The following is a 14,420-nucleotide window of genomic DNA, read 5'->3' on the forward strand; positions in this document are numbered from 1 at the left end:
TTAATTCGGGGACTTCCGTTATGACAGCGGCAAAATGGCGGCCTCCCGACAGTCACTTCCGGTTGAGGAATGGAAAATGGCGGCGTCCTGATAGGCACTTCCGGTTTGGCTGCTTTAAAAGAACCGGCGTCGTATTTCAACTTCCGGTATTTCCGCCGCTTATTTCGCTCCCTCAATTCTGCATAAATGATAACGGGTGGAGGCAGAGTTAAGATGGCGGCCTCCACTTTCTCGGTTAAGTTGCCGGCAACATCCGCAGTGGACGAAATACCCGGAGGACGCCTTGTTACGGACGCCATCTTGAATATACATCACTTCCGCCTGAAATCGGAAATGCTTCATTCTGATTGGCTTGTGTTTTCGCCGTAACGGAAAAGAGGCGGGTCCAGTAGTGCGCATGCGCCTCCCCGCCCATGCTCTTACGCTATTGGCTGCCGAGAGCGGAAGTGGCGTGGCCTGGTGGAAAGCGCGCGTAAAGAGCGGCTTTGGGGCGACTTTGGGTGGAAAAAAGAAAAGGGGGGAAATTTGGGGGTAAAAAGCGCCAATTTGGGACCGGAAGTGGCGCCATGGAACCGGAAACGGCGCTGATGTGTGAGTCGTTGATTTTGGGGCGGTTAATTGGGGGTAATTAGGCTGGTTTTGGTGTGAAGTTGGGGTTAATTGGGAGAATCGCCCCTCCGTGCTTAATGGGGTTCATTACGGCGTTAATTAGAGGTTAATAACTCACCGCGCTGATTAAGGGGTGATTAGCAATGCATTAAGGGGCTCGTTAACGATGGGGTCATGGTTGCTGGTTCATTAGCGAGATTAATTAGCGGTTAATGGGGTTGATTAAGGGGACTCCACATTCTAATGAGGCAATAATGGGGCTAATTAGGGGGGCTTGCTAATTATGAGCTAATTGAGGTGTTAAGTGAGCTCTAATTTGGGGGACTGATTCTGGGGTGGGTTAATTAATGGTTGATTATTATAGAAACATAAAATCTGAGATAATTAATTATAATAACTGCAATTGTCGGTAATTATTGATAAACTCATTAAATTGTTGCTTGATTAGTTGATTATGAGATTAATTAATTGCCTTGTTTGGAGCTAACAGTGAAGCTGATTCATTACCAGAATAAAATGAGGAAAAAAAACCTTGGTAAATTAGTAAATACTCCTAATTAAAAATCGAATTACTCATTAGCGGCCTCTCCCTCTAGCCTCGCAGTGGCCCCGCCCCCTTTTGGAGAAGCTCCGCCTCCACCCCGGCCTCAGCCAATTGGCAGCGGTGCTGGAGGAGAAAGGACCAATCACAGCAGCGCAGAGGCGGGACTTGCGGCAGGCGGAGGCGGGGCTTGCGCGGAGCCGCGCCGCCTGGTTGGCTCAGCAGGCGCTGTGGGCGGGGCTACAGGAGCTGCTGCAGAAGCCCCGCCCCCCTGGGGCCGCCCAGGTGAATTTGGGGGGGTTTTAACCCCCAATTTTGGGGTGATTTCGGCCATTTTTGGGGCTTTTCTTCCTTCCTCAGCGTCAGATTTCCCAATTCTGGGTTTTCTTCCCCAAAACACCGGGCAGAATTTCCTGTTTTTGCCATTATTTCCCCTGGTTTTGGTGAGCTTTTACCGTTTCCCCCTGAATTTACATTAATTTGCATTCCATCTATATCAAAATTCCCCATTTATGGACGTTTTTCCCCAAATTTTGGCTCAAAATTTCCCATTTCTGCCTTTATTTCCCCATGTTTTACCATTTTTTCTACAAATTTTGCTCAGACTTCGCCACTTCTCTCAAAACCAACCTTTTTATTGCACTCTTCCCTTCTGCTTAATGCAGATTTTCCCATTTCTGTTCTTTTTTCCTCAAAAACTAGGCAGAATTTCCCATTTTTGCCATTATTCCCCCTGATTTTGGTCCGATTTTAACATTTCTGTGCCATTTTTCATCCTTTTTTGGCGGATTTTCCCATTTCTCCCCAAACAAACCTTTTATTCTGTGTTATTCCTTTCCATTTACAGTAGATTTTACCATTTCTGGCCTTTTTTCCCCCCAAACTTGCAGAATTTTGGTTCCTTTTACTCCCTTTCCTCCCCCTCAGCCTCTGGCCGCCTTGGAAGAAGCGCTCTCATTGGCTGAGCTGCGCCGCACTATGCCGGGATTGGCCGAGCTGATGCCCAACCCCCTGGTAAGCCCCGCCTCCTGCAGCCTCAGCCCCGCCTCCTCGGTTTTAGCCCCACCCCACCAATCACCAGCCCTACAATTGCATAAGCCCCACCCCTTTGTTAAGCCACGCCCCCCGTTAAGCCCCACCTCCTCTCTTTAAACCCTGCTCACTTCCCAGAGCTCTGAGCCATTCCGCAGGCCCCGCCCCTTCTGTTCTAACCCCGCCCATTTCCCAAGCCCCGCCTACTTCCCTTAGCCCTGCCCACTTTCCTTGGCACCACCCACTTCCCTGAGCCCCACCCACTTTCATAGGTCCCACCCACTTCCCTAAGCCCTGCCCATTTTCATTGTCCTGTCCTCTTCCCTAAGCCCCGCCCCTTTAAGCCCCGCCCACTTCCCTAAGCACTGTCTTCTCCCCCAATCCTTCACTTCTTTATGCCACTGCTCCTTCTATAAGCTCCGCCCCTTTCCCAAGCACCACCCCTTGCTCCAAGCCCCACCCCTTTTCCTCAGCCACCCTTCCATAAGTCCCACCCACTTTCCTTAACCCTGCCTCCGCCCCAGCCCCCGCTTTCCTTAGCTCCGCCCACTTCCACAAGCCCCGCCTCTTCCCCAACCCCCACTTCCCTTAGCTCTGCCTTCTTTATGCTCCGCCCCTTCCCTAAGCCCCACCCACTCAACTAAGCCCCGCCTCCTCCTCCTCCTGCCCCCACTTCGTTTAGCGTTGCTTCCTCCCTAAGCCCCACCCACTCTCTTAAGCCCCACCCACTTCCCTCCACCATGACTTCGCCTCCAGCCCCCACTTCTCTTAGCTCTACTTTTTGCCACGCCCCCTTCCCTAAGCCCCGCCCATTCTCCTAAGCCCCCAGTTCCCTTAGTTCTGCCTTCTTTTCACTCCGCCCCCTCCCCTAAGCCCCGCCCACTGCCCTAAGCTCCTCCTCCTCCTGCCCCCGCTTCCCTTTGCCTTGCTTCCTCCCTAAGCCCCACCCACTCTCTTAAGCCCCGCCCCTTCTCTAAGCCCTACCCCCTTCCCTAAGCCCCGCCCCCCCATTTTAAGCCCCGCCTCCTCCCCCCAGCCCTCAGCGGCGGTGCGGCAGCCATTGGTGGCTCTGCTGGAGGCCCAGTTGGGGCTGAAGGTGGCAGAGCTGCAGCACTTCAGCTGTGGGGTCAGCAGTGGGGTCAGCAGTGGGGTCAGCAATGGGGTCAGCAATGGGGTCGACGTGAGGGAGCAGCTGTCGGAGGAGCAGCGCAGGCTGAAGAGGCTGAAGGAGAGGAGGTGGGAGCTGGCGATGCTGCTGCAAAGGAGCCGCAGGGAGTGCGGGAAGGTGGGTGGTTGGGGGCTCTGCGGGGTTATGGGGTTGGGGGGGGGATGGGGGCAATGGGGGGAGTGGGGGGAATTGGGGGAAATGGAGTTATGGGGGGAATGGGGTTATGGGGGAATGGGGTTATGGGGGAAATGGGGGCAATGGGGTCACACTATCGGGTCACCCCATAACCTCACCCTATAAGCTCACCCCATAGGCTCAACCTATAAGCTCACCCCATAAGCTCACCCCACAAGCTCACCCCATAGGCTCACCCTATAAGCTCACCCCATAACCTCACCCCATAGGCTCAACCTATAAGCTCACCCCATAAGCTCACCCCACAAGCTCACCCCATAGGCTCACCCTATAAGCTCACCCCATAACCTCACCCCATAGGCTCACCCTATAAGCTCACCCCATAACCTCACCCCATAGGCTCAACCTATAAGCTCACCCCATAAGCTCACCCCACAAGCTCACCCCATAGGCTCACCCTATAAGCTCACCCCATAACCTCACCCCATAGGCTCACCCTATAAGCTCACCCCATAACCTCACCCCATAGGCTCAACCTATAAGCTCACCCCATAAGCTCACCCCACAAGCTCACCCCATAGACTCACCCCATAAGCTCAACTCATAACCTCACCCCATAAGCTCACCCCATAGGCTCACCCCACAAGCTCACCCCATAAGCTCCCCTCTGTGCTGCCCCCCCCAGGCTGACCTGCGCTGCCTGGCGCTGCTGCGGGAGCTGAAGGCCCTGCGGGCCCAGCAGACCAAGCTGGAGCTGCTCAGGGGGGATTACCTGCAGACCAAGGGGACGGCCATGTTGCTCAAGGCGCGGTGAGTGACAGCCGCCTGGCGCCGCCCACTTGGCCCGCCGGCTCCTCCCATTGGTTGGCTCCGCACGGTGGCTCTTCCCGTTCGTTGGTTTCCCTGTGGTTTCTATCCCAAGGATAAGCCTGCTGCCCTCATTGGCTCCTCCCATTGGTTGGTCCCGCCCACTCCAACCATTGGCTCCTCCCATGGGTTGGACCCGCCCACTCCCCTCACTGGCTTCTCCTATTGGTGGGGCCCCCCCTTGGCCCCTCCCACTGGTGGAGTCCCCTGATTGGCTCATCCCATAGGTTGGACCCGCCTGCTCCCCTCACTGGCTTCTCCCATTGGTTCAGTCCCTACACCGGCTCCTCCCGTAGTTTGGGTCCTCCCACTCCTCTAATTGGTTCCTCCCCTTTAAGGTCCAACCCACTTTCCCCACTGATTCCTCCCATTGGTTGGATCCCTCGCTTGGCTCCTCCCACAAGCAGAGCTCCCCCATTGGCTCCTCCCACCGCTTGGTCCCGCCCACTGCGTCCATCGACTCCTCCCATTGGTTAGATCCCCCCATTGGCTCTCCTGCGATGCTGGTGGCACCGCGGTGGTGACAGTGGTGACGTCACAGCGATGATGTCATCGCGATGACGTCACCGTTACTATGATGGGCTGCTGCTGTCCTGTAGGTTGGAGGAGCTGACGCTGCTGGTGGATACGTACAGCCCTGAGCACCTGGAGGCACACAGGAAGATCAGGTGGGGACACACAGGGGGGCATAGGGACCCATAGGGACCCATAGAGACCCATAGGGACCCATAGGGACCCATAGGGACACATAGGGACACATAGAGAGCCATAGGGACACATAGGGACCCACAGGGACCCATAGGGACACATAGGGACCCACAGGGACCCATAGGGACCCGCAGAGACCCATAGGGACCCATAGGGACACATAGGGACCCACAGAGACCCATAGAGACCCGCAGAGACCCATAGAGACCTATAGGTACACATAGGAGGCCATAGGGACCGATGGAGACCCGTAGAGATCCACAGAGACCCATAGGGAGCCATAGAGTAACATAGAAACCCATACGGACCCATAGAGACCCATAGGGACGCATAGGGACTCATAGAAACCTATAGAGACCCATGGAGACCCATAGAGACCCATAGGGATCCATACAGACCGATAGAAACCCATAGGGACCCATAGAGACCCATAGAGACCCATAAGGGGCCATACGGACCCCATAGCATCTCATAGAGCTCCATAGCCACCCCATAGAGCCTCATAGAGTCTCATAGACACCCCATAGAGCCCCATAGCACCCCATAAATGCCCCATAGGGACTCATAGAGCCCCGTAGAACCCCATGACTACACCACAGAGCACCAGAGACCCCATAGAGCCCCATAGCCACCCCATAGTGCCTCATAGAGTCTCATAGAGCCCCATAGAGCCCCTTACCCACACCATAGAGCCCAACAGAGCCCCACAGCCACCCCATAGAGCCTAATAGAGCCTCATACAGCCCCATACAGCCCCATAGAGCCCCATAGCCACCCCATAGCACCCCATAGAGCCCCATAGCCACCCCATAGCACCCCATAGCCACCCCATAGCACCTCATAGAGCCCCATAGCCACCCCATAGAGCCCCATAGCCACCCCATAGCACCCCATAGAGCCCCATAGCCACCCCATAGCGCCCCATAGCCACCCCATAGCACCTCATAGAGCCCCATAGCCACCCCATAGAGCCCCATAGCCACCCCATAGCACCTCATAGAGCCCCATAGCCACCCCATAGAGCCTAATAGAGTTTCATAGAGCCCCACACAGACCCATAGAGCCCCATAGCCCCCCATAGAGCCCCCCAGATGCCCTTCACTCCCCCCTTTCCCCAGGTCCCAGCTGCAGGATGCTCTCACCCAAACCCAATCGGAGCTGGCAGCACTACGGGAGTCGCTGGGGAATTTCGTGGCCGTCGGACCCCAGTTGGTGGCCATGGCTGAGGAGTACAGACGGCTGAGGGATGAAATCCAGCACCGCCAGTGGGCGCTGCAACAGCTGAGGGACAACGGGGAGGTCAATGAGGAACAGCAATGACAGCCATGGGGCTCCGGGACCTCCCAGTGATGGGAGCCCTCCGTTGGCTCCTCCCATTGGCTCCTCACGCTGGTGGAGGCGTCCCATAGGCTCCTCCCATCAGTTGAGCCCGCCCACTCCCCTCGCTGGCTCCTCCCATTCATTGGTTCCTCCCCATTGGCTCCTCCCATCGGTTGAGCCCGCCCACTCCCCTCACTGGCTCCGCCCACTCATTGGTTCCTGCCCATTGGCTCCTCCCATCGTTTGGGCCCGCCCATTCTTTCCATTGGCTCCTCCCATCGTTTGGGCCCGCCCACTTTCCCCATTGGCTCCTCCCATTGGTTGGGAGCCATGATTTTAGTTGCCATGGTGACAGTTGCCATGGTGACGGTTGGTGCCACATTTTACCCCAAATAGTGTTCTCTTTTCCAATACAAACCATGATTTCCCTCCCAAAATACCACATTTTATCTCAAATACTGCCTTCTTCCCTAATAGAAACCAGCATGTTGCCCCCAAATGCCACATTTTATCCCTAAATGTCAAAATTTCCCCCGTCAAATGCCAGTTTTGCTCAAAATGCCACGTTTTAGCCCCAAACGCCACATTTTATCTCCAAGTTGTACCTTTTTCCTTAATAAAAACCAACATTGTGCATCAAAATGCCACAGTTTCTCTTCAAACCCCACATTTTACTCCCAAATGCCACAATTTCTCCTGAAGCACATTCCCCCCCCTCAAATACAACACTTTGTCTCCAAACCCCATATTTTACCCCATGTGGCACCTTTTCCTCCCCCCAAAAAAAACACATAAAGCCAAAACATCCTTTTTTTTTCCCCCAAATTCCCCCTTTTTCGCCTCAGATTTCCTCGCCTTCCCTCACGCCGGCCGCACTCTTGTGTCCCACCCCCCGCTGAGGCAACTCGCTCTCTGATTGGTCCGAGCCCCCGTCCATCCCGCGTTCCTCAGCGGCAAGTCGCGTTGTGACTGGCCCAAGCCCCTGTCTATCTCTTCCCATCTGAGGTAACACGCCGTGTGATTGGTCCAAGCCATCTGTTCCGCCCCGTCTGTAGCAACACGCACGTTGATAGGCTGAAGCAGCGAGCCCGCTTCGTCCCCTCCACGAGGCAGCGCGCTCTCTGATTGGCTCTCTGATTGGCCGCTCTCTCTTTGCCCCACCCCTTCTCTCCGTTATCGCGAGAGCTGATTGGCCACCTCCTCACATTCATCCCACCCCCTCCTGACTGACCCTGCGCGCCGATTGGCCCTCCCGACTCTCCCCGTCTCCGATTGGCCTCACGCGCGCTTCGTCCCACCCCCTCTCTGAGGCGCCTCGTGCGCTGATTGGCCGGCGCTCCGTGAGGGAGGAGGAAGGAGGCAGCATGGCGGCGGCGGGTCCGGGCGCTGCGGGCACCGCGCGGGTGTCGAGCGGGCGGGAGTTGGGCTGCGTGCCGGAGGTGGCGGCGGCTCTGGGGGCGGTGGCCCGGCAGGGGTGAGGCGGATTTTATTTTATTGTTAGGAATTTTCCCGATTTGGCCCTTACTTATTTATTTATTTATTTTTCTTTCTCGCGTTTAGGTTCGATTTCCTCTGCGCTCCGCTTTTCCATCCCCGTCACCGCCGCGAGTTTCGGCTGCTGCCCGCCAAGGAGCGGCCCGGCCCGCAGACCCGGTCCGACCTGCTGCTGGCCGGGAGGGGTACGGCCGGGGGTTCTGTGGGGCTTTATGGGATCCTATGGGGTCTTACGGGACCCTATGAGGCTCTATGGGGTCTTATGGGGTCCTATGGGGCGTTATGGGTTCTCTATGGGATCCTATGGGGTCTTATGGGATCCTATGGAGATCTAGGGGGGCTTATGGGATCCTATGGGGATCTATGCGGTTTTATGGGGTCTCTCTAGGGCTCTATGGGGTTTTATGGGGATCTATGGGGTCTTTATGGGTCTCTATGGGGTCTCTGTGAGGTTCTGTAGGTCTCTGGTCTCTATGGGATCTTATGGGGTCTCTGTGGGATCTTATGAGGTGTTATGTGGCTCTGTTGGGTGTCTGTGGGGCTCTATGGGGTCTTGTGTGGATCTTTGGGGTCTGTGTGGGGCTCTATAGGGTCCTATAGGGCTCTGTGGGGTCTGTGTGGGGCTCTGTGGGGTAATATGGGGTTCTATGGAGTCTTGTGGGGCTCTATGAAGTCCTATGGGGGTCTTATGGGGCTGTCTGGGATCCCTGGGCCTCTATGGGGTCCTATGGGATCTCTGTAGTGTCATATGGGATTCTATAGGGCTCCGTGGGGAACTATGGGGTTCTATGGGGTCTCCATGGGACCCTGTGGGGTTTTATGGGGCTCTATGGGGTCTTATGGGGATCTCTAGCATCTCTGTGGGGCTTTATGGTGTCTTACGGGGTCTCCATGGGATCCTATGGTTTCTTATGGGGCTCCATGGGGTCCTGAGGGAGTCTTATGGGGTCTCTATGGCGTCATATAGGATTCTATGGGGATTTATGGGTAAGATCCCCCAGAAGACCCCAAAATCCCGTTGTTTTCCCCCAGACTGGAACACCCTGATAGTGGGCAAGGTGTCCCCATGGATCCGCCCCGATTCCCCGCTGGAGGCTGTGAGGAGAAACTCCGAGGCGGTGAGAGGGGGTCTGGGGGGAAAAGGGGGGTGTGGGGGAGGAATGGGGGGTTGGGGGAAAAAGGGGGGTTTGGGGGGAGAAATAGGGTTTTTGGGTCCGACTTGTGAGGTTTTGGATCTGATTTGGGGGGGTTTTGGATCTGATTTGGGGGGATTTTGGGTCCGACTTGGGGGGATTTTGGGTCCGACTCGGGGGGGTTTTGGGTCCGACTCGGGGGGATTTTGGGTCCGACTTGGGGGGATTTTGGGTCCGACTCGGGGGGGTTTTGGGTCCGACTCGGGGGGGTTTTGGGTCCGACTTGGGGGGGTTTTGGGTCCGACTTGGGGGGGTTTTGGGTCCGACTTGGGGGGTTTGGGTCCGACTTGGGGGGATTTTGGGTCCGACTTGGGGGGGTTTGGGGTCCGACTTGGGGGGATTTTGGGTCCGACTCGTGGGGTTTGGGTCCGACTCGTGGGTTTTGGGTCCGACTCGGGGGGTTTTGGGCCCGATTTGTGGGGTTTTGGGCCCGATTTGTGGGGTTTGGGTCCGATTTGTGGGGTTTGGGTCCGATTTGTGGGGTTTGGGTCCGATTTGTGGGGTTTTGGGTCTGACTTGGGGGGATTTTGGGTCCGATTTGTGGGGTGTTTGGGTCCGATTTGTGGGGTTTGGGTCCGACTCGTGGGGTTTGGGTCCGACTCGTGGGGTTTGGGTCCGACTCGTGGGGTTTGGGTCCGACTCGTGGGGTTTGGGTCCGACTCGTGGGGTTTTCGGTCCGATTTGTGGGGTTTGGGTCCGATTTGTGGGATTTAGGGCCCGATTTGTGGGATTTAGGGCCCGATTTGTGGGATTTAGGGCCCGATTTGTGGGGTTTTGGGCCCGATTTGTGGGGTTTTGGGCCCGACTCGTGGGGTTTGGTTCCGATTTGTGGGTTTTGGGTCTGATGAGGGTTTTTCTGGCAGGCCCTGCAGCAGGAGTTGGACTTTGCAGCCTATCTGGGGGTCCCAGCCGTGCTGCTGTCCCTGAGGGGGCCGCACTGCCCCAACCTGGCGCGGGGGCTGTGTGCGCATCTGCAGGGGGCGCCACACGGGGCTGCCGTGAGTACGGGGGGTTAATTAGGGCTAATTAAGGCTTAATTGGGGGCTTAACGGGGGCTTGGTGGGGCTTAATGGGGTTTTGGTGGGGTTTAATGGGGTTTAAGTAGGGTTTAATGGGGTTGATTGGGGCTTGATGGCTCTACAGGGGGCACCACACGGCTGCTGTGAGTATGGAGGGTTAATTAGGGCTAATTAAGGCTTAATTGGGGGTTTAATGCGGGCTTGGTGGGGTTTAATGGGGTTTTGGTGGGGTTTAATGGGGTTGAATGGGGCTTAATGGGGTTAATTAGGGTTTAAGTGGGACTTAATGGCTCTGCAGGGGGCGCCACACGGGGCTGTGGTGAGTATGAGGACTTAATTAGGGCTAATTAAGGCTTAATTGGGGGCTTAATGGGGTTTTGGTGGGGTTTAAGTAGGGTTTAATGGGGTTAATTGGGGCTTGATGGCTCTGCAGGGGGCGCCACACGGGGCTGTGGTGAGTACGAGGAGTTAATTAGGGTTAATTAAGGCTTAATTGGGGGCTTAATGGGGTTTTGGGTGGGGGTTTAATGGGGTTTGGGGGGGTTTAATGAGGTTAGATGGTGTTTAATGGGGGTTAATGGGACTTAATAGAGCTTAATTGAAATTTAATGAGAGTTAATGTGGGTTACTGGCATCTTAATTGAGTCTTAATGGGCTTTAATTGAGTGTTAATGGGCTTTAATGAGTTTTAGTCAGGTTTAATTGAAGGTTAGTGGGTGTTAATGGGGTTTAATTGAGTTTTAGTGGAGCTTAATTGAAGCTTAATGAGACTTAATGGGGTTTAGTGGCATTTTAATGGGTCTTAGTGGGGTTTAATTGAGACTTAATTGGGTTTAATAGGGGTTCAATGGCTTTTAATTGGGGACTGGGGCCAATTGGCACACAGTGGGTTTGATTGGTACCTAACGGTCGTTAATTGGCGTTAATTGGTGCAGGTGTGGGTGCGCGTGCCGCTGCTGGCCCCCGAGGACGGGCGTGAGGACGCCATCGTTAACGAGGAGCTGCTTAACGAGGGCGACGGGCGGCAGGAGGAGCGGACGTGGCACTGGTGGGTCGTTAGTTAATTAATTGGGGGGGGGGCGTAACGAGGTTTGGGTGCGAAAACGAGCGTTTGGGGGCTTTGCAGGTGGAACAACTTCCGGACTCTGTGCGACTACAACAAGAGGGTCGGGCTGGGTGAGTGACGGGAAGGGGCGGGGCCACAGCAGGAAGGGGCGGTGCCACGGCAGGAAGGGGCGGGGCCGCGGCAGGAAGGGGAAGAGTGTGGGGGAAGGGGTGGAGCCATGGCAAGAAGAAGTGGGGGGATTGGAGGTAGGGGCGTGGCCACAGCAGGAAGAGGTGGAGCCACAGCAGGAAGGGGTGGGGCCACGGCAGGAAGGGGCAGTATGGGGGGAAGGGGTGGAGCCATGGCAAGAAATGGGGAGATGAAAGGTAGGGGCGGGGCCACGGCAGGAAGAGGCGGGGTCATGGCTGGAAGGGGCGGGGCTTGTGAGGAAAGGGGTGGAGCCGCATCAGTATGGGGCAGGGTAATAGGAGGGCGGGGCTAGGTAGGGTTTGGTGGGGCGGAGTCTCAGCCGGAAGGGGCGGGGTTTGGGGTGGAAGGGGTGGGGCATGGGAAAAAAAAGCAGAGGTGATCAGTGAGGGGCGGGGTCACGGTAGGAAGGGGCGGAGCATGGGGAGGAAGTAGCAGGGTGATAAATTGGTGCTAATGTCAGAACAGGAAGAGGCGGGGCTTTTGCCTGTGGGTGGGGCCTTGGGAGCGAAGGGGCGGGGCTTGTATCCCATATTCGATGGGGCCTGGGGGTAGTGCTATGACTGTGGGCGTGGCCAAGGGCTCTGGGGGTGGAGCTCAGCCCTTCGTTGGGGTTCTATGGGGGAAAACTAACTAGAGAAAGCGGGGTTGGGGGCGGGGCAATGAGGAAGTGGGCGTGGCTACATCTCCAGTGGGCGGGGCTTAATCCTGTATTCTTCCAATTTGGGGGCGGGGCCACGTGGTTTTGGGCAAGGGGGTGGGGCCTAAGCCTCCGTAGGGCAGTATGGGGGTGGGAACGGGGGAGTGGGCGGAGCTTCGGCCTCAAAGGGGGCGTGGCCTCTCTTCGTCCTCACCCAGCGCTGGAGGTGGGCCCAGATTTGCCGTCGGCGGAGGCCATCGACCGCTGGTTGGGGGAGCCTCTGCGGGCGGCCATATTGCCCACCAGCATCTTCCTCACCAACAAGAAGGGCTTCCCTGTCTTATCCCGGCCCCACCAGCGTCTGCTGGGCCGGCTGCTGAAGGTGTGTGGGGCTGGGAGGGGGGCTGTGGGGCTGGGAGGGCGCTGGGGAGGGGAGCTGTCAGGTTTGGAGGGAGCTGTGGGGCTGGATGGGGGGCTGGGAAGGGTGGCTGTGGGGGCTGGGAGGGGGATCTGTGGGGCTGGGTGGGAGGCTGTGGGGCTGGGAGGGGGCTGTGGGGTGGGGAGGGAGCTGGGGAGGGGAGCTGTCAAGTTTGGAGGAGGCTTAGGGGCTGGAGGGGGGCTGGGAAGGGGGGCTGTGGGGCTGGGAGGGAGATCTGTGGGGCTCTGGGGCTGGAATAGGGGGGTTTGGGGCTGCAGTGGAGGCTATGGGGCTGGATGTGGGGCTATGGGGCAGTTCTGGAAGGCAGGAAATGAATCCTGGTGGTGTGTGGGGGCCGCTATGGGGCAGCTATGGGGCAATGAGTGCCAGCAGTGGTTCCTCCCGACAGCTGGAGGTGCAGGTGGTTCTGTGGGGCGCCCCACACCACGAGCCCAAGCCGCTCAGCGCCTACCTGCAGTACCTGGAGCACGTGGGGCAGAACCGGCCCCCCCCTTCTGCCTATGAGCTGTTTGCGCGGGGCTACGAGGATTACCTACAGTGCCCCCTGCAGGTGGGAGGACCGGAAGGGGCGGGGCAGGAAGTGGGAGGGGCTTTAGGTGCTGGGAAGGAAGTGGGAGGGGTTTAAGGGGTGGGGAAGGAAGTGGGAGGGGTTTAACGTGGGCTATGAGGATTACCTGCAGTGCCCCCTGCAGGTGGGAGGACCAGAAGGGGCGGGGCAGGAAGTGGGAGGGGCTTAAGGGGCAGAGAAGGAAGTAGGAGCACTCTAATGTGGGATATGAGGATTATCTGCAGCGCCCTCTGCAGGTGGGAGGAGTAAAGGGGCAGGGCAGGAAGTGGGAGGGGCTCAAAGGGGCGGAGCCTGAGGGGAGGGAGTGGAGAAAGGAAGGCATTTGGAGGCAATGGAAGGGGGTGGGGCTTAATGCAGAGTCCAGCCAATAGGAATGCGAAGGGGCGTGGCTTGGCTGTCATGGGCGGGGCTTAACGTGTTGGTTTGGCGCTGGAGCCGGGGCTTCCCGTTGGCCAAAAGAGTGGGAATGGGTGGTATTATGCTAATGAGGGGCGTGGCTTGCTCTGACCCCGCCCATTCCGGCGCAGCCCCTGATGGACAACCTGGAGTCGCAGACATACGAAGTCTTCGAGAAGGATCCAATCAAATACAGCCAATACCAGCAGGTGGGCGGGACTTCCGGTTGTGGGGGGCGGGACTTCCTGGGAGTGAGCTTGGCCCCGCCCCCTTTCTGACGCGGCCACGCCCCCTTTTGCCCATATAAGGCCATCTATAAATGTCTGCTGGACCGCGTGCCTGAGGAGGAGAAGGAAACCAACGTGCAGTGAGTGCTTGTGGGGCTGCCCTATAGCGCCCCATAGCACCCTATAAGCCCTATAGAGCCCTATAAGCTCCACAGGGCCCCATTGTGTCTATAAGCCCCATTGCGCCCTGTCTCTGGGGTGGCTGTGGGGCAGCTATGGGGTATTTATAGGGTATCTATGGAGAAATTATGGGGCAGTTAAGGGGAAGCTATGGGGCAGCTGTGGGGCTGATACGGGGCACTTACGGAGCAGCTATGGGGTGGCTATGGGGGATCTATGGGGTGGCTATGGGACACTTATGGGGCACTTATGGGGTATTTATGGGGCTGCTATGGGGTATTTATGTGGGGAATATGGGGCTGATTTGGGGCGGTTGTGGGGCTGATTTGGGCTGGTTATGGGGCTCATGTGGGGCTGATATGGGGTTGGGGGGGGGCAGCTGTGGGGGCACTCCAGGTTTTGTACGGAGCACTGCGGGCCACCCGGGGGCGCTACGGAGCAGCAGTGCCGCAATTATTGGGTTCCCATGGGGCAGCTGTGGGGGGGCTATGGGGCTGACGTGGGGCGCCCCGCAGGGTGGTGCTGGTGCTGGGCGCAGGGCGGGGGCCGCTGGTTAACGCGGCGCTGAGGGCCCCCCGCATGGCGCAGCGCCGGATCCCCATCTTCGCCGTGGAGAAAAACCCCAACGCCGT

At 57.3% G+C, this 14,420-nt stretch overlaps 2 protein-coding genes and 1 long non-coding RNA gene across 3 annotated transcripts; 2 read left to right on the forward strand and 1 right to left on the reverse strand.

Annotated features, from left to right (window-relative positions):
* The first annotated feature begins 402 nt into the window (after positions 1-402).
* Positions 403-7,022, forward strand: HAUS4 (HAUS augmin like complex subunit 4). The gene is made up of 7 exons (XM_010726695.4): positions 403-591; positions 1,206-1,435; positions 2,078-2,164; positions 3,219-3,467; positions 4,171-4,295; positions 4,952-5,020; positions 6,179-7,022. Exons 1-7 carry the CDS (start codon positions 567-569, stop codon positions 6,378-6,380), a joined length of 987 nt encoding a protein of 328 aa, XP_010724997.3. The 5' UTR covers positions 403-566; the 3' UTR covers positions 6,381-7,022.
* LOC146541940 (uncharacterized) lies at positions 3,280-6,346 on the reverse strand. The gene is made up of 3 exons (XR_014880804.1): positions 6,203-6,346; positions 4,258-4,997; positions 3,280-3,404 (listed from the first exon to the last, which is right to left on the reverse strand). It is a non-coding gene; the product is annotated as an uncharacterized LOC146541940 (long non-coding RNA).
* Positions 7,023-7,694: 672 nt separating the features above from the next.
* PRMT5 (protein arginine methyltransferase 5) lies at positions 7,695-14,415 on the forward strand (the record flags this gene model as incomplete). Its single annotated transcript, XM_085215276.1, has 11 exons — positions 7,695-7,854; positions 7,941-8,059; positions 8,907-8,992; positions 9,931-10,065; positions 11,022-11,134; positions 11,213-11,262; positions 12,197-12,360; positions 12,806-12,967; positions 13,513-13,590; positions 13,690-13,748; positions 14,304-14,415. Coding segments are annotated over exons 1-11 (1,188 nt in total), but the record flags the coding sequence as incomplete, so codon positions are not given.
* Between the last annotated feature and the right edge of the window lie 5 nt (positions 14,416-14,420).

Source organism: Meleagris gallopavo, unplaced genomic scaffold (genome assembly GCF_905368555.1).
Source record: "Meleagris gallopavo unplaced genomic scaffold, MGAL_WU_HG_1.1 scaffold_13, whole genome shotgun sequence".
Classification (NCBI taxonomy): Eukaryota; Metazoa; Chordata; class Aves; order Galliformes; family Phasianidae; genus Meleagris; species Meleagris gallopavo.